Consider the following 27,773-nt stretch of genomic DNA (forward strand, 5'->3'; position numbering starts at 1 on the left):
GTAGAGTAAGTGTACCAATTATGGAGAAGATATGTAACCAACTTGCAGAAATTGGCGAATAAATCTATATATATATATAAAAATGGATTTCTGTCTGTCTGTCTGTCTGTCTGATTCTTATGGACTCGGAAACTACTGAACCGATCAACATGAAAATTGGTATGTAGGGGTTTTTGGGGCCGGGGAAGGTTTTCGTGATAGTTTGAGACCCCTCCCCCCTCTCTAAGGGGGGGGAGGGGGCTGCCATACAAATGAAACACAAATTTCTGCATTACTCGAGAATTATTTAAGCAAATGAAACCAAATTGGGCATATTGAGGTATTAGGGTGCAATAAATGTTTCTATGGTGGTTAGACTCTCCACCCCCCTCTCTTAGGGTGGGGGGGGAGTGACTGCCATACAAATGAAACACAAATTTCTGCATTACTTGAGAATTATTCAAGCAAATGAATCAAAGTTGAGCATATTGAGGTATTAGAGTACAATAAATGTTTCTATGATGGTAAGACTCTCCACCCCCCTCTCTAAGGGGGGGCTGCCATACAAATGAAACACAAATGTCTGCATTACTCGAGAATAAATCAAGCAAATGAAACCAAATTGGGCATATTGAGGTATTAGAGTGCAATAAATGTTTTTACGGTGGTTAGACACTCCACCTGCTCTCTACGGGTGGGCTCTATGGTGATAAGACTCTCCACCCCCCCTCTCTAAGTGGGGGCTGCCATACAAATGAAACACAAATTTCTGCATTACTCGAGAATTGTTCAAGCAAATGAAACCAAATTTGGCATGTGGATGCAAATTTGGGCATATTGAGGTATTAGAGTGCAATAAATGTTTTTATGGTGGTTAGATACCCCTTCCCCCTCTCTTAGGGGGGGCTGCCATACAAATAAAACACAAATTTCTGCATTACTCGAGAATTAATGAAGCAAATGAAACCAAATTTGGCATGTGGAGGTTTTAGGGTGCAATAAATGTTTTTACGGTGGTTAGACACTCCACACTCTACAGGTGGGCTGTCATACAAATGAAATACAAATTTCTTCATAACTCGAAAACTAATCAAGTGAATGGAGCCAAATTTGGCATTTAAAGGTTTTACGGGACACGAAACGTTTCTATGGTGAATACACTCATCCCCCCTCTCTAAGGTGGCCTTTTTTTATTCTTTATTATAGAGACTTTCAGCCGTAGGCTGGTTCATCTAGAACTAAGGGGGGCTGCCATACAAACGAAACACAAACTTCTGTATAACTCGAGAACTAATCAAGCACAATTTGGGATGTGAGGGTTTTTGGGTATGAGAAATGTTTCTATGATGGTATGACACCCCTCCAAACATGACAATTGAAAATTTTCGGAAAACTCTGAAGGAAAAAGGGAAAATTGGGAAATTTAAATTCCCATATGTTCTACAATTACATAGTGACGAGTGCTGTTAATCCATTTGATGTTTGCGCTAGTGAAATTGATCTTTGTTCGGAACTGGAAATGGATTTTAATATGATGAAACGTACTCCTATATCTTTTTCTATCTATACAAAAAAAAGGGTCGCCGGATGTCAAAAAACAAATTTTGGGCGGGACGAAGTTTGCCGGGTCAGCTAGTACTATATAATAGTTCAAAAGTTTACAAAAGTATACTTTTTCTTGCAGTTTGAACTCTGTTTTTGAAGATTCTCACTGATATTTCGATTATTAAATGGCTAAATTGTATATAAAACACGTTTGAATGTGTTTGAATGTCACTTCCATGTATCCATTAAGGTAATTGTGTTCCTGGAGTTTCGTAATAAGTGTACCTATTATGGTAATGGTCGGTGTCACATGGAAAAAGTGTTTATAGGATTCAAAAAATATTTCAATAAAAAATTAAGAAAAAAAATTGCCTCTAAATCTTATTCCTAGTATGCAATACTATGTCGTTGATTCTACACTCGAAAAGAATTATGGGAACGGAGCCCATCTTCATGCGTTGGTTTTGTAACTTGGTGTCAGGTATTAGAATATTTTACGTATATGTTTTCATCTTGGTGTGTAGGTGTAGTGGGCAACAACATCGGGAAGAAATGAAAAACCGATTTTCCTTTGTTTTTTTTAAGAATATTCTGGACTAACACAATTTTTTGCTAACCAACTCAACAGCAAATCCAACTAACCTTATCAACTAGCTTTTATTTGGTTCCAAGAACGTTCCTGTAGGACCTTCCCGCACAGAGATATTTTAGTTTGAATGAAAAATTACCCCTTCGTCTTTGATGATGAATAATTCAATAAACAACCATCGCACCGCAAATCGAAAGACAGATTTGAAAACTCCAATAAATCGATGCAAAAAATAACATAATTTTTTTTCGAATCGTCCAGTGGATCTTTTTTCCTTCTGTTGTCCAGCTACTGAAACAATATCATCATTGTAAAATTTTATCAAGTCAGGAACAATTTCAAATGCCTGCTTGACCAATGCAATCCGTGACGTGACACAATTGGACTCTGAACTGGCGTTTCCTCTTCTAGAAACTTTGTTAATGAGATCCGTTCTAGATTAGAAGACGTTCTAGAAGGGCGTTTCCTCTTCTAGAAACTTTGTTAATGAGATCCGTTCTAGATTAGAAGACGCCAAAGTCATCACTAATTGTGTCACGATAGCTGTTCTAGCATAAATTGAAATCTGACGTCAGTTTCATGAAGGGTGCATTTCTTCCGCAATAGCAGTTGAACAGCGACCAGAACAGGTTCGAGGGCATCAACCAATTCCTTTATCGTTGCCAATTCTTCATCGCTAGAGTTCATCTTGTGTTTCGTTTACCGATCGAGCAGCGATTTTTGAGCTGATGTCTGGAGGTTGTTGAATCGGCGCAACACTGCCAGTTGTGTTTTTTCGATCTTCTTTAATTTTCGAGCAATATTTAAAAACGGCATAAAGACAAATATTATTTATGGTGTAAAAACAAAAATTACCGAAATTATCGGTTATTAATTATAAAATTACCGGTAATTCGATAATGGAAAATGACCCGGTAACGGTAAAACCGGTTAACAATCCCTAATAGCAGCTCTGCTTTTCAGCTTTGCAGCGATTTCGTACAACCATAATAGGAACAAGGCAGCTTTCGATGTTGCGATAATTGGCACGCAGATGTAAAATTGTACCAATTATGGTAATGCAAAAATACATATTTATTTCTATAAAATCGCACAAATTGGTCGAATCACAATATCAAGAAGGTTGTAATGTGTCAACTTTGTGTTTGCATCAAAACAAAATTATTTGGATCGCATATTCCTTAGCAAAATGCTAAGAAGCAAGCATCAATGGGACACACTTTTTTCAAACATTTTTTTTCAACAAAAGAACAATGTTTCGCATGGAATCATGTACCAAAATCGATAAAGAAGAGATTTCTGATGTTTAAAAATCATATTAGAGCCTTGAAAAATAAGATATGTTTTCTAAACTAAAAAAAAACTCACTCGTATTGCCATAATAAGTACTATTGCGATGATAGGTACTTCTACCCTACTCATTTGAAAGTTTTATGCCAAATAACACGTTTTGATGGTGTTCTCGGAAGAACTTTCTTTGACGAACAATGTCGATTGTCGATTACTGATTATTGACATTTTGATCGTCTCGTGCCGGGCAAAATTTTTTCTTCGAGGAGAATGGGAATCTCAAACATCACCTATCATGTCTAAATCACTGCCGATGTGAAGGCCCAAAAAATATAACAAATGTTAAACTGTTGATACATATTATAAAATAGGTGATTTTTTTTAGGTTAGAGAGAGTAAAATAACTAAAATTAGGGCATTATAAATAGCTGAATGGGTAGGACTTGTGTTGGATGCTGCATAGATTACTCATAATGACAAATTATGTTTCGAGAGTGATGCTCATTGCTCCTAGAACACGATCCATGTTAACAGAAGAACTTTCAACTTTGAAAGTTTGCAAAGTTGTCAGTTGAAAAGTATACTCGTTTATCTTTTGTTTTTGTGCTTTTGTTCCATATCTGAAATGACTACCTTTAACCAAATGACTGCAAATGACATATTTTATTCTCTCGCATTACAATATTACAATAAATCGACATGTAAAATCTATCCGAGATTCAAAACCCAATCGACATATGCAAAAATGGCAACATTGCCTTGACGCGAAACAAAATTGCGTCTGATAATGATTTTATATTATTGATAAAGTTTTAGCGAAAATCCTAGGGAAGTTATAAAACAATAGTTGAGTTAGGGTTAGAAATACGTGTTCAAAATATTCGAATAACACCAATTTAAATAATTTGAAATTGCCTTTGAGCCTGCTAAACTGATAGAGTAAATGGTTTCGCGAAAGCAGATGAATAATTTTGACGTTTGTTCCGGAACCAGAACTCGATCGGATTTGATATTAGCACGATGTTGCATTCTGTAATCCGAATGAGATCGGGGATCTGCGGGATCTAAAAAGCAGTCGATGCAATTCGGGAACCACATGCTCCTAAATTAGTACGAAACAGCTTCTCTCGGAGAAATTACCAGCCCCTCCCGGTTAAGCTAATTACAAAGTAAGTTTCTGTCAGTGCTAATTACAATTAGTCTCTTTCTATTTCGGCAAATTGAAACAAAGAGAGCTGAAGTGAGAACGTGTAACACCACACCCAAACTCCCCGTTTGTTTCATCCTGCCAAGTTCCGTCCAGCATCGGGGGGTGAGTTTGATTTTAATGCGACTAGTTGAATTTTCGCAGATTGCGGAATATTTTCCCGTCGTATTAATTTCATTAGATCAGTTAAGTTGCGTTCACTTCGTTGTCTTCCCCAACTTTCCACGGTAAGCCCCCTTATTCTACGCGGCGAATGACGCGAGATGGCTCAAGTGACTGCATTCCCGTAGGCGAATGGCGTGGCTATAGTTCGTCACTAGGTGAGATTTGAAGTCGTGTCCTCATTTGTTATCGACTCGAGCGTCAAATAGAAGCTAAAAAGTAAAGTGGCTTCCAGAATAAAGTAGTAAACTTTGCAATTTCACGTCACTCGCCGCGCGGAATAGAGGGGAAGGTAAAATCTCGGACAGAGCGTTGAAATCACCAGGAAGAGTTTATTTAGTTTTCATAATTAAATTTCCTTGTTGGTATGGCAAAACCCGAGAAAAAAAGTTAGTTCTCGATGAAGGAATAGGTTTTCGGCATGGCGAGCAGCATCGTCCGTCTGGTTGCCACTGCGGTCAGTGCTTCCGGTTTCACCTGGTACGGGTCGTGTTCCGGCGTGCAGAGATACTGATATTTGGGCGTCGCCAGTTTCTTGGTCCGGTAGAGCGACAGCGGTTGGATGACCCGCTTGTTGATGCACATAACCTTTTTCATGGGAAAGCACCGGATAACCTCCTGATAGTTGAGCTTCGGCTGGCTTAATAGGTTGATCCGCTGGGTTGGCACGTAGCTTTTGGCTAGGGGCGAAATGGTGCGGAGGGGATCCGCCACATGGCAGTGGCAGCTCTGTGGGCCAAGTGGACAAACGTGCGATGTTTGATGCGAACCGAAGGTTGGCTTTGGACGTGCCAACGTATTCATGCGTGGTTTCAGCTGACTGAGGGGGACCTTTGGCAGAGTCTACCGAGGATTGCATAACTTTAGAAGGAGTGTTGACAATAATGGTGTGGATAGGATTTATACCGGTTGCTGGAAGGTTTTCTCGTTTTGCAGGTCTTTTTTCGGGACAGCCAGTTGCTCCAAATATTTACCGTGAATTTTCCATTCACGCTCGGTCCACGCTTTCTGCTTCGGTGGGCACTTTGGTTGCGTTGCTGGTCGGGCTTGTTTCTTGCTTTTGCCACCGAAACATCCCATACCGGAAATTTATTTATATTTTCGCTTTTTCTTCCCGAAATGAAAAATGTACTGACCGCCACGCAATGTTTTTTTTTGTGAGAATCTCAACGGTTACTGAGAAAAATGAATGAAAAATTAATGAATTAATGGTTCTCACTTCTCCCGAGGTACTTGTGTCATTTTTATTGTACTTAGTTTATGTTTCAGTGACAGATAATACACTTTGATTGCCTCCTAGGTGGCAAGTTCGAGAATATACGTGTACAAGTTGGGGGAAATTTTGTTGACGAAAAATCTCCCGACCTGAAAGACAATCGAAGTCGAAACTCCTGGCATTATATGTGCGACGTTTACTACTCGGCCACCGGAACCACTTCTAACCTAAAAATAAAACCATAAAAACGATTGGCACGTAGACACTCGAACACGCAGCCTGTCTTTCATTTCCGTGTTCATTTTTCATCTTGATGGCATCGAACAAAACTTCTGTGGAAAAACGTATTGGGAGTCTTCAGTTACACGTGTTCCCATTGTGGGTGCGGACGCAGACCAACGGAACCCATCAATCATTAGGCCTGCCCAGTATACAATGAGAGGGATGTCTTTATTGGTAATAAATGACAGTCCAACAACCACGATAAACGTTGCGTGTGTGTGCTTTGAGGGGAGTATCCTTTGCGTGATTGGATTAGTGCGAAATTTGGAACCTATACCTTTCCCCTCTTAGGATGAAATGAATTTATTTACTTGTAATCTTAAAATAGAAAGTAACAACTACGTCTGTAGGTTGATTACTTAACCATACTGTAAACCATTATGAACTTTAGTCACTGTGTGAAAAATGAAAGAAACAGTAGCATAATAAATCATTTTCGCGGCTACGAAACTGAGAGAAACAGAAGAAACCAGTCTGAGGACATCCACAGCATAGACAGCGTCAACGCCAGTCGCGAGAATTGTCGGCTTCAAAATGTCGTCTTGGTACAGTTAACATAATGAAAATTTGTTTGTTTCTATAAAAGTGAAGGTGGGTTTTGTTGTGGGACATAACCAGTGAGACCCACGACCATTTTTGTATCTCTTAGCAAAAATACATGTCTGACGCTCCCTAAAACGTAATTTTCAAGGAAACAATCCACAAATTATACCTTTCATGAAACGACTATAGAAAATTCGAATCGAATCGGTTGTGTGATGGTGGCGACGGCGACAACAACCAATGCGGAACAGATTTTCACCTACAGTTTTCAACCTAAAAACAGAGCTCTCACCGCAGTAAAATAACTTCTTCACATTTCGCTCATAGCGTGATGCACTTTGACGCTACTTTTAACCCGGGAACAATACTTGAATCCGGCAAAATTGATTTTTCGTACAAAAAAAGTCATAAATAAGTCATAATAAATAAGAAAACACTCCGAAACCCACAAAAGGCCTCTCCCGGCAAAAAATCATAAAAATGACTTTGATTTTCATCATTTCGGACATAACTTTGGGGTGTGCATTTTGAAAAAAAAATCTCTTTGGAGAAAGTTTTGGTGGCGACGAAAGGGGCTCTGGTTTTATAGAAGCAGTTAACAATATACAAGCTGGCCATATGTCGGAATTTGGGCCCCTATTGTCAATGCACACAGAATTTTCTGTCTTCTAGTTACACATACTGCAGCCACAGATGATTCTATATTTGTACCACCACCACCATCGATGACGCATAAAACGAAAAATGTTTACGTGTGATTCGATCATACATAAACACATACATACACATCTGACGGTATAAAAACCAACGCGAAAAATCTTTCGAAGTCCAAGATTTGAGTTTGGGCTTGGGTAGACTGTACACTTCGTAGTTGCTCTCCGTGATTGACCTGAACCAGCGAAATTGCACAAAGAACACACCGAATGAAGCTTGGGAGTAGCAAATCATTCTCATTGTGTAAGTTTCGGTGAATCAAGCTTCAAATAGTCAATAATGATGCCGGCCACGTCCTTACAGTCACCAGGGGAAGGGAAGGAATGTTAGTATAATATTTGTCGCCTGAAGGCCAGAAGGGTCACTTCTATAGCGTGGTTCCCTAGCGTTTATCAAAGGATAGTTGTTAGTGGAGGGAGGTAAGAATCAGGATTTACTGTGGTGCATTATGTGATTAGGAGTTTATCCATTTCTTTCTTTCCATAATAACCGTGGATAACAACTATTATGAAGTCTTCACCTAAGATTTTAGAACAAAAATTAAAAATGAGAGATCAAATCTTAAAAAATATAGGAGGCTTGTATCCAAGGCACGACTGCTTAGGAAGTAGGACGCATTCGTTTTATTTAATTTGTTTATTATTTCGGATATTATTTATAAATGGAAAGAAATTTCTTAAATCACTCTTTTAAATCACTCTCGGTGAGCCTGAAAAGAGTAACTCATTAACCCTTGGCTTTGTAGAAACAGTCCTTTTGTTCCTTTTACGTTTCTTTGTTTCAATGCACGCATTGCACTAAGTATTGATTGCGCTGCAGGGATTTGACACAGACACTCGGCCAAATGCGATTGAACAGTAACGTCTCGATTATATCACGTTTTTCGAAACATATGAAATAATATGCTAATTTCAATTCGTCGTTGAGTTATTGAATAAAAAATGAGGATTAGGCAGAAAAAATGATTTTTAATCCTTCATACCGCCTCCAGTGATCAGCCATGTTCACGTAGCTTACGAAAAGTTTTCTTACCGTGGGATTTGTAGCGAGTATTGTGCATTTTCCGTACTAAGGTAATGTTGATGTTGTTGGTTTGTCCGATTTAGGATGTTTTCACGCAACTAGTGAATGCAAATCGATTTTTCATTACTGACAAAACTGAATAACTAATCGATCGTGAGTTCAAAACTCAGGGCTCTCATTGACCATCTTTGTGTTGTTACAGAATAGCTACGTCCACGCAACAATCATCAGCGATGGAGATCGATCCACGGTCGAAAAAAGATCGATTCATCCATACAACTGCGCTCTGCTCTGCCAGACACATCGGGCTACTGTTCTATAAATAACTCAACAATGATCATACAACTGTCTCCGCTGTCCGGTGGTCCAACTGGATAATAGAAGAACAGAAAGAATACTCTTACGCCTAAATGACTACTGTGTGAATGTACCATATGTAATGGTATAGAAGGAATACTGGCGAATGGCAACTGTGTAATGTGCTAATTATAGATATGATAACCATGTGACATGTACACGATTAAAATTCGGCTCTGTTACAGCTAAAATGCTAATGAGCCTTAAATAAATAAATGGGATAAAAAAAAAAAACTGAATAACTTTCATATCGCGTTTCTATTTTTCTGATACTCCTAAACTGTCATTGATAATAATTGGAGGATAGAAAAATCTTCAATGTTCCAAAGATTTGTCTCTTCAAGTGTACTACCTAGGTTCTGCTGTTGCTTGGATGAATCGGCAAATATTTTGTGAATGGTTTCAAAATTAGTTTGCAACCAACTAAACTCTAAACTCTAAACTCGTTTCATTAATATGTTGGAAAACTGCACCATTGAGGGGATTAAATTTTCTCTGATGATAGATTAATATGATGTTTTTCTATAAATGCCGAATGCAGAATCTATTGCTCAACCAATGGACCAGGAAATAAATCCTAATATCAAATTAATCTACTGAGAAAAATTAGAAACGACTACCATGTTAAATTCAGAAACACTGAACAAGGCACTAAAAAACGTTGAAAGATGTATTATTTAATTTTTTTTTCACTATTCGAGTCATAGCACCATGTTTTATCATCCGCAATAACCAAATATTGAAAGCGAATAGGTGTGATGAAGTTGAAAAAATACTCTGTCAAACTTGTTTATGATTCCTGCTCCAGAAATTCGAATAGTTGTACCGGAATTTGAAGAAGAAAGAATGTGTCACAGTGTCACAGGCTATCAGTATAGAGAGTGGGCTATTAGAGAGTATTGAAAATATTGACATACAGATATCAACTGGAAATAACAACTCTGAGATATGTAAGTAACATCAACAGAAGACAATTCACACAAAATGACAGTAAATAATTCAAGTTATAAGATTGAATTCATAGAACAAATAATTTTTTTACTGCATACTGTTTTCAACCCTTAGCAAACGAATGCTACCATACTCGCGACATTGCAAATATTCTAAAAAAATCGAATGCCGCTATACATGCGTACAATACAATAAAGCGATATTAATTATGCACCTTTTCTCGCTCTGGAAATAAAGCACTTAATTTCTTAAAAATCCGTCGACCAACTGGACGTCGTTCTTTAAAAAATCCGCTCGTTCGTTAAAGGTTAATAAATATGCGAGAAATTGCTATGAGAAAAACTTTGCAACAACATAATATGTTGTATTACGGCTCAAGTGATAGATAATGGAATAAAAGTTTTCTATATATTGGAGATAAAACACCGTTTTTTTGACGTAGGATTATGTCTTTCGGGAACATATTGGGGTACGAATTGAAAATCGAAAATCGAGCACATCGTGAATATTGTCCAATTTCAAACGCTTATTGCTCAGTCATTTCATGACGGATTGATGAAACTTTTGCGTCAATCGATTTCGGCACTCCATAACATTTTTTTTATATTAAAGAAAATAATATGTCATGAAACTACCTATTGAAGAATTGAAAAATTTACCTCTATCCTAACGGGAATACTCTCTTCTGATTGGTCGAAATTGACGACACATGCGGCGGGTCCCTAACAGAGACATCAAAACCAAGCTGCCTGGGGGAAAACGGCATTGCAAATACATAAAAGTAGGGGGAGCTTTTGCTCCCACCGAAATGTGTTCCCTAACGGAGACATCAAAACCAAGCTGCCTGGGGGAATTCGGCATTGCAAATTCATAAAAGTAAGGGGAACTTTTGTTCTTACCGAAATGTATCCCCTAACAGTAACATCAAAACCAAGCTGCCTGGGGGAAGTCGACATTGCAAATATATGAAAGTCGGGGGCATTTTTATATTGCAAGTAAGGTGAGTGATACGATTAATTCTAGCAAATAAAATTCGAATTTGGAACTTTAATGTTGGTTGCTTCGTAAAATTTCATATCAATGACCGATCGTGTATTTTGGAAAATTTAGCACAAGTGTATTGTAAAATTGTGTATGGTAGCAGTTGTGTTAAAAATGACTTGACATATGAAACGATTTATTTCAATTTTCATAAATAAGCACACCAAGGTGTGTTGCCGCTCGAGAACGTGTCTTTTGGTTTAAGCTGTCTGTTTTGTTGTGTTCATTTTCACCCAAGGAAAGTTTATACGGAAAAATTGGAAAAGTTAAGAAATATTAGAAAAAGTGATCGCTATACATATAGTATTAGGTGTTTTTACTCCAATTAAAATTCTCATTGGGTTGAATAAACACTCAGAAAGTAAAAATTATAAAAGAGAATTACCTTTTCCATTTCAAATATGTTTTTTTTTCTATATTAAAGTAACATGTTTTTACTGATGAGAAAAATTGATAATTGTGTTCGGTATTGGTAATTATCTTATATTACATTGGTGAGTTTTTTTCTTTCTCGTTCCACTTCGGTATCTTTCATCTGATACGCACCATTCAACGACTGTTTACTATCCTTCTGTCATCATCACTCGTTGGGCACCAAATCATTATAAAAGAGTCTAACGATGTAATTCTTCAAACATATCCAAAATCAACAGATAGGCTAACGGAATCCTACGTGAACTATACGGTCGTGTCTCGAACGCAACCTTCCTGTGACTTTTTTGCAAAAAAAAATGTTTCGAATATATCGCGATCGAGACGATCGAGACGTTGCTGTATTTGCAAGTATCAAGTATCGTGCTTCATGTTGTTTAGTGTTGCCCCAGTGGTATCGCACTTATAGCCATCTTCCGTGCATCATTCAACCAGCACCCAACAAGCGACGGTAACACGCGGATGCATCGATAAAAATGATACATCGCGAGAATGACCATTTCTCGAATTCTCGGTTAAATCCGTTAACAAAACTCGAAGATTACGCCATTTTTGCCATGCCTCGGCACGATGTGTTGATTGCAATGCCAGATGCACAGAGAGTGAAATATTCGCTCGCGTCCACAGCTCGAGGGGAAATGAGCAGAATGCGAAAGACAATTAATTTTCACTCGACGCTCGCCGGCAACGATGTTGCTTCGATGGTCACCAAACGGAAAGTGAAAATTTTCCTCCGAGGAGATGCAATATTTATACGCTAGCTAGCAAATGTACGGGAAAATGAGAATGCTTCCAATTTTCATCAATTTGAACCATTTCCAGACTATGGGATTGTAATGTATAGCATTTTAAACTTAGAGAATTTCCGATTTAATTGGTATGCAAATCGTCAAAGTCCGTTCGCAGCAATGAAAGACGTACTCTTACGTCAAGAAGATTCATTCAGAGCTTTTCCCCGAACCGATTTCACGTCGAGCGCAACCGCTCCTGCGTTGAATGCCGTATGAATCGTGAATCATATTTTGTTCTACCAGCATTATTATTCCACATTCCTTAACCGTCTGAGCCCGGGGGAGCGCGATAGTATTTTTTAGGTATACCCAAACTCATCCCGATTTTTGGCATATGCTTACCAAGTTTGGTCCGTACTCAGGCGGTTAAGGGGGGACCCCGGTCTGGAAGGTCGAGAAAATCGAATTTTTGTTTTTTGCATTTCTGGGAAGCTTATTCCCTCAAAAATATTCTCCCAAAAAGGATTTTTCGATATTTAATTTCGTTGGAAAGTTACAGCTAAAAGTATGAAGCCACCTCAAGAGATGTTGTATTGCTGTACGAATTTTGAAACTTCTTTTTTGTCGAAACGATGTTTTTTCAACTGGTGGTATCGATATCTCAGGATCTACTCGACCGGTTTGGCTGAGATTATCTAAAGCGTTACATAGCCGTTTTTTATATAATTTTTTTTTCGTTTTTTTATGAGCATTCTGAACAGAGATTTTTCATGAAAAATAACTCATTTTTAACAAAAATGACCACATATGTACTGCTTTAGGTGGTTCTAAGTTTTCTGGCAACAACGGCGCGTCCAACTGTCAACAGCGTAATAATTATTATTTCTGTACCTCAGAATGGAAAATACATCTTCAAGTATACATTAAACAACCGAACACTTCATTTTATTGCTAAGATCCAAAAAAAAATCATTATTTTTGGAACTTCCTGACAGGGGTCTCCCCATAACCACCTTAAATTTACCATCGACAACGCATGTAAATAACAACATGCGTATGATGCAAAAAATCAGGAGCACTCTCCAACGAACAGTATAGAAATCTTCGTTCATGTTGCAACTGGAAAATAAAACTCGTTTATCGGTCCAGTTTCTGATGCTGGATTTGATTACTTGATGTTGCTAGCTACTTCACGGTTAGATTGATAGCTTAGCAGCGGGGCAGCTATTTTTATACATACTGGCTAGCAGGGGAATCACACAGGGATGGGGCTTGCGACACAATGTTTCGCTTGTCTTAAGAAATTGACCAGTGTACAAAATATTCCATTGTGTCGACCAAAATCGTTGTATGTGATATCAGCATTAGAAAAGATTGTCTTCTAGCTGGTACGAGACTGTAGTTGGGAGAGTGAGAGCGTTGAATAATAGAGGCTTTGAGCTTTTGCAATTCATTCGTGTCCATCCATGAAAAAGGGCAATTTAGAAAAGTGAATCTAAAATCTCAGCCTTGAAAAAATTAAAATTACTAATTCTCTGACAGTATGTCACATTCTATAGCTGACACAAAGTATTTCAACGTTAGAAGTATTCGCGTATATTTCTCATCAGATGTTGTTGATGGTCATATATCGGGCAAAATTATTACAATTGTGTCGTTTTAACAAAGTTGGTAATTTAACAATCGTGTCAAAAGCTATATTGATTTCAAGAAAATTAGTGAACTACAGTGAAATACGTTATGCAATGTATGCAATATTACAGAAAAAGGTAAATACGTTGCAGATATACGCAGACAAAATTGTGAAACGGATGTTGTAAGTGAACGCTGGACGCAGGACGCAGGGGTGATTTGTTCGATTTTGTTTTGCAGCCATTCCATGCCAAACCGATATAGTGGTTCTCAGATTTTCATCAAAAGTGGTAATTTTGTTCTTTATCGTAAAACATTAGACCCGTTTTTTATTAGAGTGCCCATTTCTAGTTTAGGATGGTTCGAAAAATCATTTTTTTCCACTTTTTCCCTAAAATGACTTTTTTTTTAAATTCAACTCTCGAACCACTGAACCGATTTAGATGATCGGATTAATTTGATATGTTTAGCTTATGAGTTAGTTGAGTAGAAAAAAAAAATTGGGACCACCCTAAAATGGAAATGGGCACCTTAAAAAAAATTAAAAATACGGGTCTAATGTTTTGCGGCAAAGATCAAAATTACCACTTTTTACGAAAATCTGAGAGCCACTACAGTGATGCTTCTGAATCCGGACGCTTTTTAATCCGGACACTTTGTCATTACATTCAATATCATGCCAAAACCATGACATTTTTTGCATGTTGAATTAATGTGACTGATAGTTACTATTGGGTCAATTTAGATTAGTGTCAAACATAGTACCTAGCTGTTAACAAAAAAATGTTAAAAATCAAAAATCAATGTGAATTTCACAAAGCCATGTCCGGAATAAAAAGCACATTCAGAAAATGCTTTTAAATCCGGACGGTCAAAAGTTGACGATTAAATTTCTCATTGAGGGAGTTGCATAAGGGTATGTGAGAAGCCTTATTTTGGAGTATGGATTGTGGAGCAAAGATTTTGGATTTGGGAAACTGCAAAACTCTTTGGTATACAGGACGGGGTCGATTATATGACCCGTTTGTATGTACGTGAGTAGCTTTGTAACTTTGTCTGTAGCGCTATCCCACATTAATAGATATTTAACCCCCTTCCTGTTGACCGATTGATCTGAAATTTGGAACACGCCTTTATCTTTGCAGTCATTATAAAACTACGTTTTTCATTATCTTGAAAATCCAAAATGGAGGCCGCAATAAAAGGGCGGATTTCATATTTTCTCTAAACCCCATCGATATGGGTATCAAACGAAAGGGCTTGACAAGAAGAACTCAGTTATCTATGAAAAATTTAAATCCAAAATGGCCGCCACCACAAAATGGCGCCATATATATTTTTTTCCAAATCTTATCAATATAGGTATCAAATGAAAGGACTTGACTAGTAGAATACCATTATTAATGAAAAATATAAATCCAAGATGGCGGCCGCTACAAAATGGTGGATTACATATTTTCTCAGAACCCCATCAATATGAGTATCAAATGAAAGGGCTTGACTAGTAGAATACAATTATTGATGAAAAATGTAAATCCAAGATGGCAGTCGCTACAAAATGATGGAATACATATTTTCGCAGAACTCCATCAATATGGGTATCAAACGAAAGGGATCGACTAGTAAAACACAGTTATTTATGAAAAATGCAAATCCAAAGTGGTCGTCACCACAAAATGGTGCCATATATTTTTTTTCAAAACTGCATCAATATGTGTATCAAATGAAAGGGCTCGACTATTAGAGCACAGTTATTTATGAAAAATGCTAATCCAAAATGGGCCACGCCAGATTTCTATTATCTACAGTTATCTGTTTCATTACATGCCCCACGATTTTATTTTAGTCTCATCAATGCCCTAGATTAATGAAGAAAGGGGTGTGATAACTACTAACTGCTACTTACTTAATTATTTTCTAGCTTTTAGTACATCATATCCGCATTATTATTATGTTTAATCATAATGAAACCGTTGAACTTAAAAAGTCATTCGCTATCCAACTCTTGACGAGTAAAGTTCAGTGTCGGTATTGTGCGTTGCCACTTTTGCTATTGTGCTATTGGTACGAGTGAATCGTGTACGAGTGAAGGTCATTGCTGTCCGCTTTCGACCTGACCTTTTGTGAAGTGGAACGAAGGAAAAAAGGAAGCAGCGCTCTTGCAGCGAGCCGGATTGCGGCTGTTGAACTGATTCGGCATAACGGGATCGCCATCGCGTGACTGTCGCAAACGGGATTCATCATCACGTGGCTGCGTAAGGTACACATATTTATTATTAATATTATTATTCAATTCATTTGTTCATTGTTTGATATTATTATCATAATTTTTTTTTGCTATTTTTTTTTAAGATTATTGTTAAAATCAATAATAATTTAGAAATAAGACAGAAATTTTTGTAAAATGGAGAATAGTGGAGTATCTCCAGAGATGGAGATCTCCGATAATGAATCTCAGACAAGATCTGGGGAAAAACATAAACGAGTCCCTCATAAGGAAGATAATTCTTCTGGGGACGAATCCGCTCATCCTACCAAGCCCCCCTCTAAGAAAATTGCAAGCCTCCCTTCTCAACCCACTGTTACTTCCACTCCCCCTCTCCCATCATCGATTTCGCTTCCCCCTTCTGATGCTTCCGATCCAACCCAATCCTCGTCCTCGTCTTCATCCTCATCCTCGTCCTCGTCCTCGTCCTCGTCCTCGTCTTCCCCCTCTGTTGTCTCCGCTCTACGTGTCAGAGTTTATCCAGAAGATGCACCTGGAACTGGCCCTTGGGTTGTTTTCCTCCGGCCAAAACCGAAAGGAAAAAACCTTAACGTGATTCAGATCATGAAAGATCTGGCCAGATACACTTCTGTATCTGAAATTCGCAGGGTTAGACCGAACAAATTGCGAGTTGTCGTGAATGAACGGAAACACGCAAACGAGATTGTTGCTGATCAACATTTCACTCTCGAATATCGAACATTTATACCCTCCCCTCCCATAATGTAGAAATTGAGGGGGTGATAACTGAAACGGGTCTGACGAGCGAACAAATAAAAGCAGAAGGAAAAGGCAAGTTCAAGAAGCTCCCCTCAATGGAAGTGAAAATCTTGGACTGTCGCCAACTCGGGAAACTTTCCCATGATGGGGACCAAACTAAATTTACGCCGTCCGACTCGTTTCGAGTCACCTTTGCTGGTGCCGCCCTCCCTGACTACGTTATGGTGGACAAATTGAGACTACCTGTGCGACTCTTCGTGCCAAAGCCCATGACTTGCAACAAATGCAAGTCAGTTGGTCACACTTCGGATTATTGTGCCAACAAGGAGCGCTGTGCCACTTGCGGAGAACAACATGAGGGGAAATCCTGCAGTGCGACTGAGCATAAATGTCCATATTGCGGGGGATCCCCACACGAGCTCTCAGTTTGTGAAAATTACAAGAGTCGCTGGGAGAAACAGAAGCGCTCTTTGAAGGAACGCTCGAAACGCACTTTTGCGGATATTTTAAAGGGCACTTCTCCACTGGCCCAACAACAACAACCAATCAACACACAAAATGTCTTCGCCACGTTGCCCGTTGACGAAATAGAAGCGGACACAGCTAACGGGGGCACACCGTTCATTTTCCAAGGGAATCCCCGGCGCAAAAATGTGACCACTCCCAAAGTTCAAGGACAAGCCCCTCCGGTGATACCCCCTGTTAGCATGCCTAAAAAATCGAGTGCAGCGGACAAGCAAAATCAGGTTCCTCCTGGTTTCCGTGGGAATAATTCACCTTCGAATGGCCCAGCACTCGAGGGGACATCAAAAACCCCAACTGTCCCTGTTATTCCGTCCAGTTCAACTTCCCAATCGGGATTTATAAAGTTGTCTGACCTTTTGGATCAAATCTTCAAGTGTTTTAATGTTTCCGACTCCATCAGAACCCTTGTCATCTCAATGCTTCCAATATTAAAGACAATTTTGCAACAATTGATGCAAACATGGCCCCTCCTTGCAATGATTATCTCTCTTGATGTCTAATTCAAATAGAGAGGTCGGAGATATCACTGTTTTACAGTGGAATTGTCGTAGTCTTATCCCTAAATTGGATACATTCAAAATTTTAATTTATAACTACAATTGTGATGTTTTTGCTCTGTCCGAAACTTGGCTTTCTTCGCGAGATGATATTTCTTTCCACGATTTTAATATTATACGCTTGGACCGTGATGATAGATACGGAGGGGTGCTTTTGGGGATCAATAAGTGCCACTCATTTTTTAGAATTGACCTTCCACCTATTGGAGGGATCGAAGCTGTTGCTTGTCATGCAAACATCAGAGGCAAAGACCTCTGTATTGTCAGCTTGTATTGGCCTCCGAGAGCTGCGGTTAGCCGCAAACAACTTGATGACATGTGCTCACTCCTTCCTGAGCCACGATTGATCTTGGGAGACTTCAACTCTCACGGAACTGCCTGGGGGGAAACAGTACGACGACAATCGTTCATTGTTGATATATGACCTTTGTAACAACTTCAATATGACCGTTTTGAACACTGGGGAAACAACACGTGTGCCTAAACCTCCTGCTAACCCAAGTGCTCTTGACCTCTCGCTTTGCTCGAATTCACTATCGTTAGATTGCAAGTGGAATGTAATCCAGGACCCCAACGGTAGTGATCACTTGCCAATCAAAATTTCCATCACCATTGGGTCGAATTCTTCTGAATCTATAAACATGGCATATGACCTCACAAGACACATTGACTGGAAAAAATATGCGGACGCGATTGCTCTAGCCATCAATTCCAGAGATGGTTTACCTCCATTGGAGGAGTATAACTTCCTTTCTCGTTTGATCTATGGCAGCGCGGTTCGCGCTCAAACGAAACCCATCCCAGGTTCCACCATTTCCCGAAGGCCTCCCAATCTATGGTGGGATAGCCAATGTTCCCAGCTTTATGTAGAAAAATCGAATACATTTAAAGCTTTTCGGAAACGTGGAACCCCTGAAAATTTTCAAACGTATTTAGCCCTTGAAGATCAATTTAAAAACTTAATCAAAGGGAAAAAACGTGCTTATTGGCGAAATTTCGTGGGAGGTTTGTCACGAGAAACGTCAATGAAAAAATTATGGAAAGTGGCTCGAAACATGAGAAATCGCTCTTCAACGAATGAAAGCGAAGAATATTCACATCGATGGATTTTTAATTTTGCACGGAAGGTTTGTCCTGATTCCGCTCCTGTGCAAAAAATTGTTCGAGATATACCACAAGGTAGGTGCGATCTTGATTCCGAGTTTTCGATGGTAGAATTCTCTCTTGCTCTGCTCTCATGTAACAATTCTGCTCCGGGATCGGATAGAATTAAGTTCAACTTACTGAAAAACCTCCCTGATTTGGCGAAACATCGCTTGTTGAATTTATTCAATCGGTTTCTGTAGAATAATATTGATCCAGATGATTGGAGACAAGTACGAGTTATAGCTATTTAAAAACCCGGAAAACCCGCATCCGACTTCAATTCGTACCGCCCAATAGCAATGCTGTCTTGTATACGGAAATTGTTGGAGAAAATGATCTTGTTTCGCCTTGATCGATGGGTTGAAACGAATGGCCTACTCTCAGATACACAATATGGGTTCCGCAGGGGCAAGGGGACGAATGATTGTCTTGCGTTGCTTTCTTCAGAAATTCAAATGGCTTACGCCGAAAAAAAACAAATGGCTTCAGTATTCTTGGACATAAAGGGGGCCTTCGATTCTGTTTCAATAGAGGTTTTGTCGGACAAATTACACTCTCGGGGTCTGCCGCCTCTATTGAATAATATGTTATATAACTTGCTTTGTGAGAAACATTTGAACTTTTCTCACGGAGATTCGGCAGTAAGTCGGGTCTCTTACATGGGCCTCCCCCAGGGCTCATGTTTAAGCCCCCTTTTGTACAACTTCTATGTAAGCGACATCGACAATTGCCTTACACAAAATTGCAGCCTAAGACAACTTGCAGATGATGGAGTGGTGTCTGTCGTAGGACCAAACGAATCCGACCTGCAAGGACCCTTACAAGATACTTTGAACAATTTTTCAACCTGGGCCATTGGTCTAGGGATCGAATTCTCCACGGAGAAAACAGAGATGGTGGTTTTTTCTAGGAAGCATAGACCAGTAAAACCAAAGCTTCAACTTTTGGGTAAACCGATCACTCATGCTATGTCATTCAAGTATCTTGGGGTCTGGTTCGACTCCAAATGTACTTGGGGAGCCCATATTAGGTATCTGAGTAAAAAATGCCAACAAAGAATAAACTTTCTCCGTACAATTACCGGCACCTGGCTGGGAGCCCATCCCAAAGATCTTATAACGTTGTATCGAACAACTATTCTCTCAGTGATGGAGTATGTCAGTTTCTGTTTTCAATCAGCTGCCAAAACACACCTCATTAAACTCGAGCGAATTCAGTATCTTTGTCTCCGTATCGCGTTGGGATGTATGCCCTCAACGCATACCATGAGTCTCGAGGTTTTGGCAGGCCTACTCCCACTAAAAGATCGCTTCAATTTATTATCTCTTCGGTTCTTCATCCGGTGTAAGGTCATGAACCCATTGGTGATCGGAAATTTTGAGCAGCTGATCGAGCTAAATTTTCACTCCGGATTCATGAGTTCATATCATGAATTCATCTCCATGCAGGTTGATCCTTCTTCGTATATTCCCAACCGTGTTTGTTTCCCTGACTACATCAATTCCTCTGTGCATTTTGATCTGTCCATGAAGCAAGATATCCATGGATATTCAGATTACCAACGATCGAGGATCGCTCCAACGATCTTCGATGAAAAGTATGGGGGTATCAATTGTGATAATATGTACTTTACTGATGGGTCCACTATAAACGAGTCCACAGGATTTGGAGTGTTCAACGAATTTTTTAGCACCTCACACAGTCTTCAGAATCCTTGCTCAGTGTATATTGCTGAATTGGCAGCAATTCATTGGGCGCTGGACAGCGTCGCCTCACGATCTGTTGAACACTATTACATTGTAACGGATAGTCTTAGCTCTGTCGAAGCTATCCGTTCAGTGAGGCCGGAAAAGCACTCGCCGTACTTCCTTGAGAGAATACGAGAAATTTTGAGTGCTTTATCCAGACGCTGTTATGTCATTACCTTTATCTGGGTCCCTTCACATTGCTCCATTCCGGGTAATGAGAGGGCTGACTCATTAGCAAAGGTAGGTGCAATTGAAGGCGATATTTATCAGTGTCAAATCGCCTTCAATGAATTTTATTCTTTAGTCCGCAAAAATACCATCGCTAACTGGCAACGCAAGTGGAATGAAGATGAATTGGGCCGGTGGTTTCACTCGATTATCCCTAAGGTTATCCTCAAACCGTGGTTCAAAAGTCTGGACTTGAGTCGGGACTTTATTCGCACCTTCTCCCGACTCATGTCAAATCACTGTTCGTTAGATGCACTACTCTTCCGTTTCAATCTTGCCAGCAGCAATCTCTGCGTTTGTGGCCAAGGTTATCACGACATCGAGCACATTGTTTGGTCGTGCGAGGTGTATCTGGTCGCCAGATCGAATTTAAAAAACTCCCTTCGGGCCCGAGGAAGACAGCCCAATGTGCCGGTGAGAGATGTGTTGGCTCGGTTAGACCTTGATTACATGTCCCATATATATGTTTTCCTTAAAGCTATAGATCTTCGTGTGTGATTGCCCCTACATCCTTATACCCTCCTTTCCTTCCTTTGCGGGTAATTCGTCCCCTTGCTATAAATAGTAGAATAAGTTGAAATGTAAATACACTATGGATATACGAATAGATTTATAAATTGAGTGTTCATCAACATTGTTACAATTTCCTTATATCCCATCCTTCTCCTAAAAATATGTCACCCTCCTAAACTCGAGTACACCGCGAGTAATCGGTTTTCCACCTTACTAACCATAGATGTAAGAAAATTGTTTATATATATAGTTTTAAAATTATATTTAAGAATTCGGCTCCTTTAAACTTAAGTAACTGAGCCTGTAAAAATAAACGAATTAAAAAAAAAAAAAACTTAAAAAGTGTTTTTTACTTATTTTATTTTTTAGTTTTAAGTACATTATCTGTATTATTAGTATATTTCTCTACGATGAACCCATTCAACAATTTCATGAAAATTTTAGTTTTGCATTTTTCATAAATATACGTGTAATACTAGTCAATATCTTTCATTTGATACTCACACTGATGGGCTTTTGAGAAAATATCCATTAGTAGTGGCCGCCATCTTGGATTTATATTTTCCATCAATAACTGTATTCTACTAGTCAAGCCCTTTCATTTGATACCCATATTGATGGGGTTTTGAAAAAAAAATGGCGCCATCTTGTAGTGGCGGCCATTTTGGATTTTCATTTTTCATGAAGAACTGTCCACTAGTCAATCCCTTTCATTTGATACCCATATTGATGTAGTTTAGAGAAAATATGTAATCCGCCATTTGATAGCGGCCGCCATCTTGGATATTAATTTTTCATCAATGACTGTGTTCTATTAGTCAACCCAAACGTGTACCAAACGTGTTTCCATTTAGTCCCGCTACTTATGACGCACCCGTTAATAAGTTCTACAATAATTAATAAATAATTCTCTCAAAGAATTGCAAAGAAAACACGTGTCCGGATTTAACACTAAACCTACCGATGTTTCTTGTATACCTATTCCTACCACAGCGGGTCAAGTGATCCTATATGGATAGTTAGTGAACAATGACTTGATTTAGAAAGTTTTGTTGAGAAACATGGCATACCATCTTTTTACCGTATATTTTAACATTTTGGGGACAACAATTAATGACAACAAATATTGAAATTACAATCTGTGACACGCGAAATAGAGCTTTAGCTTGGAATGGTTACTGTTAGCTCGCTTGGATAGTTAGCAATACAATTAATTCTAATCATTCACTATTCATTCACAAATACAGCAAAATATATAAAGAAATAGCAAAAAAAAAAGTGTAATGCAATACTTTTGTATCACAACCACACATACAAATCTTTCTGATATCATATAAATGTTTGCAAGGGTCAAATGACCCGTTGCGGTACTTAGGCCACATTACATATATTTCTCAGTAAAAAAATAACAACAGAGGAGTAAACACTGAAAAATACATTCGATGTATGTTTTAGGAAAAGTAGTGTAGGCAAATGATGCTGTGACAATGTAATTCACAAGAAAATTTTGACTAAAAGTTTTAAATGGGTCATTTGACCCCTCGTGGTAGGTTTAGTGTTAAAAGCAAGAGTGTCCGGATTTCAAGGCATGATTAAAAGAGTGTCCGGATTTTAAATCACGACACGATGAAAAAAACTTCAAATTTTGAACAAATATAACATGATTTTGTGGAATTCTGTGATTCATAATTTAGATGAAGGCCTCCTAATTCTATAGGAACGCTAATTTTTCATGCTATGATATGGCAATATTTTTTAGTAGTTGAAGTTAAATTCGTAAGCGCTTAGGCGTCCGGATTTCGATGCATTACTATATATCGGTTTGTCATGGAGTGGCTGTTATTAATTTAAAGATTGACATCCCTTTAGTCGACTAATAACTAAAAAATAACTGATAAACCACAGCAGTTCTACATGGACGGAATTATAAGATTACCCGAAAATGGCGATGGTTTATACATAGATAGTAAAATGTTTTTCAATACAGGAAAATTTCATTCAAAAACTGAACAAAAATCTCTTCATACAACTATTGTTTCAAACACTGAGCTACGATGAACATAGCACATTTGTCATTGGTGCGTCAGTAAAAATTCAAAATTCAATTATCACGATCACGATGGGAAATAAATTATTGAGAAAACGTCCAATGTAATTTTGTCACTATCATATTCACGGTCGATAGACCTCAGCGCCCCCGAAACAGTCCATTTTATCCCATTTGGCCGAAGTCCGGCACATATATGAACGAACAGAGAGTGGCTTAAATAGCGAAACGGATTGGGAAGGGACGTTTTTCGTCGATAAATCGTAAGGCCTTTCCCATATCGGATACAACCAGTCTATCCACTTCCTGTGCTGCTTCCACATTTTCTAAAGGGATTAAAAGGGGGAGCCTTACTGAATAAGCACAACGACACAAAAGAATAACAGCTTTATTCACGGTCAAAGAAGGAAAACAGATCAAGAGAAAAAAAATCTCCCTTCCTTCGTAGATATGTCTTTTCACAACACACAGAAATACGATGGACTTTTCATTGAACGATGGTTATTATTATCCTTCTGTGCTGATTCCTTTGGGTTTGTACTGGAATGCGACATCAAACACGGGCGAAGTCATTTTTCGCATAAACAGCTATGAATTTATCGGATTATCTGGGGGGAAATGACAAATTCCCCAAACGTCATTAGAACAGGCGAAAACTCCCAAAGGGCTTACGAGAGGCTAATCAAAGCTCGCAGCAAAGTGAAAAATAAATTCTTTTTACGTGCCTCTTCTGGGAGGCTTTTCCGAGTGGCGAAAATAGGTAATGACGGTCGTTCCGTTCGGTTCATCGTTCGAGGATGAGCAAGACGATCTATCACACCTAGCAGTGACGATGTTTCTTCCCCACATCAAATACATACAAATTATTCGTGGAAACAATATTTGGCAATATAACAACGTTCAAAACTTATCATATTTTGCCATTACAAGGCGAGAGCATTCAAATATTTACCGAACCGATTTTTGCGAATGGTAAATCCACAAGTGACAAGAAAACTCTCAAAGCAATAAAATAGCCATCAACGCCCACCTTCCTCGGTCCGGTGGGCAAGGGAAAATGTGAACTCGAGCGGAAACTTTCTGTCGAGAGCGGATAGCACGCGCCATGTTCCTGCCGCCTCTCTTCGGTCCTCTCGTAGCTAAATTTATTGTTGTTGCCGTTGTAGTTAAGCAATTTTTATGGCCATACTTACTCTGGAGGGCGGAAAAAGGCCACTCAAATGATTGTACACAATAAATCAAACGCAAACAAATGTTCATAGAAGCCCTCGGGGTTTGGACAGTCTCTCCGTTTCCAGATGGTATCCAAGCCCGGGGACTCATTAGGTTGAGGCATCATACGTTACGGAATTGCTGTGAGAGAGCAGCAGAAACTTCGCATTTATTTGTTGAGCAAAAAATTAAAGACAGAAAATGTTTATGTGCTTTTAAATACACTCCTTCGACGCTCCTTTCGGGAGTATAGACGACGGGGTATTTTGATGACCAGCAACCTAATTGAAAAAGATAAAATGAAGCCATAAAAATAATTAAGATTCTATCTTAGCAATTGGGGGAACACAAAGTTGAGTGATAGAAATAAAAATGGCACAAATGTTCCTTTATTTTTATGTTCAAATAGAAAACTAGGATGAGTTTGAAAACATATGCCATAACAGCTTACATTATAATCCGACCAGAATTCATAAAAGTAATGTTTCAAAAACATATTATCAATGCATACGACTCGATTCGTATAATTGGGCCTCAACAATTATACAAATCGAGTCGATAAAAATTGGCTCGTTAGCTCTATTTTATTATTAGACATTCCGGGCAAGTCGATAGCTTCGACCGAGTGAAAGCTATCGGTGCAACTGTCGTAATTTTTCGAGTTGTTAGGTTCGCTTGTTGCATATCTTCTGAGAACTATTTAGTTTCGGTTTGCGTTATTTTCCTTTGGAAAACATTTCAGAAACGCTTGAATATATGCAATTGCAAAACATGAAATTCGAGCTCGGTAAAATATTATCTCGATTTACAAAATACTAAATTTTTGCTCGGTGTGATAGTGATAGTGATTGTATCGACTTCTCGATTCGATTTATATGATAGGGGCCAAGGTCTGTATACCAAGTGAAACATGCTGTTGAATTCATTTGGTCCTAACACTTGGAACAATTTTAATATTACAGGTCGGACTCGATTATTCGGAGTATTGATGTTTTTTTCACTCCGGATAATCGAATCCTCCGGATAATCGAGTCATAAAAAAAACAATTTTCTCTCGGTAAACGTAATATTATTATGATTTGCACTTATTCATTAAACGGTTTTATCTAGGTTGACTCGTTTGTATGTTTGTGACTTTGTAGCTTTGTAACTTTGTCTGTAGCGCTGTACCACATTAATAGGAATTTAACCCCCTTCTTGTTGACCGTTTAATCAGAAATTTGGAACACATCTTTATCTCTGGTGTCATTATAAAACTGCGTATTCCATGATTTTGAAAATCCAAGATGGCGGCCACTACAAAATGGCGGATTATGTACATATTTTCTCAAAATCCCATCAATATGGGTTTCCCAAAACCCCATCAATATGGGTATCGAATGAAAGGGCTTGACTAGTGGAACACAACTATTTATGGAAAATGTAAATAAAAAATGGCGCTGGAAAATGGCGGATTACAAATTTCCTCAGAACCCCATCAATATGTATATCAAATGAAAGGGATTGACTAGTAGAACACAGTTATCTATGAAAAATGCAAATCATAAATCATAAATCAAATCATAAATGGACTAGTAGAACATAGCAGATAACAAAAATCCAATTCCAAGATGACCGCAGTCCCCAAACAACTAATTACTTTTTAAATGGTTTCATTCAGCTTGACCTGTTTCTATGTATGTTTGAATGTTTGCAGGGTTGTCCCACATTCATAGAAAATTGACCCCGTTCCTTTTGACTGATTGATCTGAAATTTGGAACATACATTTAATTCTACTGTCATTGTAAAACCGTTTAACTGAAAAAGTTTTTTTTACTTACTTTATTTTCTAGTTTTCAGTAAATTATCTGTATCATTAATATACTTCTCTGGAGGCGATCTGGCGTAGTGGTAACATCCATGCCTCTCACGCTGAAGGTCACGACTTCAATTCTCACTCCCGACATTCTTCCAAAAATGGAAGTAAAAGTGACGAACCAACCAAATGAGTTGAAAATCACTATAATACAGATAAAAAAAAAACTATACTTCTCTACATTACCTAACTTTCTTCGGAATATTTTGATAATACACTGTATTCTATTAGTCAAATCATTTCATTTTATACCAACATTGAGAGGATTGCAAAAAATACATAGTCGACCAATTTGTGGCGGCGAACTTTTCGAATTTATGTTGTTCATAGTGTAGTGTATTCTCTGAATCAAGCCATTCAGCCATTTTGTAGCGTCAGCCAAATTGATTTTTTCAAGATCATGGAATAGACAGTTTTATAATGATAGTAGAATTAAATGTATGTTCCAAATTTCAGATCAATCATTCAACAGGAACGGGGTCAATTTTCCATTAATGTGAGACAACCCTACAAAACACTCTAACATACATACAAGGGCAAGCTGAATGGAACCATTAAAAAGTAATTGTTTATTTGGGAACTGCGGTCATCTTGGATTTGGATTTTCCATGATCTACTGTATTCTACCATTCAAGCCCTTTCGTTTAATACCCATATTGATGGGGTTGTGAAAAAAATATAGATTTGGCGCTATCTTGTAATGGCGACCATTTTGGGTTTACATTTTTCGTAAAAAACTGTGTTCTACCAGTCAAGCTCTTTCATTTGATACCCATCTTGATGAGGTTCTGAGAAAATATGTAATCCGCCATTTCGTAGTGACCGCCATCTTAGATTTGCATTTTTCATAAATAACTGTATTCTACTAGTCAAGCCCTTTCATTTGATACCCATATTGATGGGGTTGATGGGGTATGAAATCCGCCATTTTGTAGTGACCGCCATCTTGGATTTGAATTTTTCATAAATAACTGTGTTCTACTAGTCAAGCCCTTTCATTTGATACCCATATTAGCAATTCAATATGGAATTATTATACAAATTATTCAAAATTTCCGAAAATCAAAAATAAAATACTCCGGATAATCGAGTCCGACCTGTATTTAATTTCTCTCCAGAAAAATAACAAAACGATTGCTAACGAATAAAAAATAAATGTAAATCCGTTAAACGAAATAATTAATCGTAAAACTCACCTCGACCACAACATAGTTTAGCCTTCGTGCGTTCCTAAAATAGGAACCGGAGGGTGTCATAAGGA

The 27,773-nt window shown here is 38.4% G+C and overlaps 2 protein-coding genes across 3 annotated transcripts in view; both read right to left on the reverse strand.

Annotated features, from left to right (window-relative positions):
• The window catches only part of LOC129776503 (tRNA-dihydrouridine(16/17) synthase [NAD(P)(+)]-like), a 258,069-nt gene that overhangs the window by 29,371 nt on the left and 200,925 nt on the right, over positions 1 to 27,773 (reverse strand). The gene's annotated exons all lie outside the window — the stretch shown is intronic.
• Positions 5,085 to 5,927, reverse strand: LOC129776504 (uncharacterized). Its single transcript, XM_055782185.1, has 2 exons — positions 5,679 to 5,927; positions 5,085 to 5,615 (listed from the first exon to the last, which is right to left on the reverse strand). The coding sequence occupies exons 1-2, from the start codon at positions 5,850 to 5,852 to the stop codon at positions 5,163 to 5,165; spliced, it is 627 nt and encodes a 208-aa protein (XP_055638160.1). The 5' UTR covers positions 5,853 to 5,927; the 3' UTR covers positions 5,085 to 5,162.

This window comes from Toxorhynchites rutilus, chromosome 3 (genome assembly GCF_029784135.1).
Source record: "Toxorhynchites rutilus septentrionalis strain SRP chromosome 3, ASM2978413v1, whole genome shotgun sequence".
In the NCBI taxonomy this organism is placed as follows: domain Eukaryota; kingdom Metazoa; phylum Arthropoda; class Insecta; order Diptera; family Culicidae; genus Toxorhynchites; species Toxorhynchites rutilus.

What these genes read in the sequence shown, in the direction of transcription:
- LOC129776504 (XM_055782185.1), bottom strand. Translation starts at nt 5,852, where the DNA reads ATGGGATGTTTCGGTGGCAAAAGCAAGAAACAAGCCCGACCAGCAACG. An exon ending in AGAAAACCTTCCAGCAACCG is followed by an intron (nt 5,616 to 5,678) that starts GTATAAATCCTA and finishes AATCCTCGGTAG; the next exon opens with ACTCTGCCAAAGGTCCCCCT.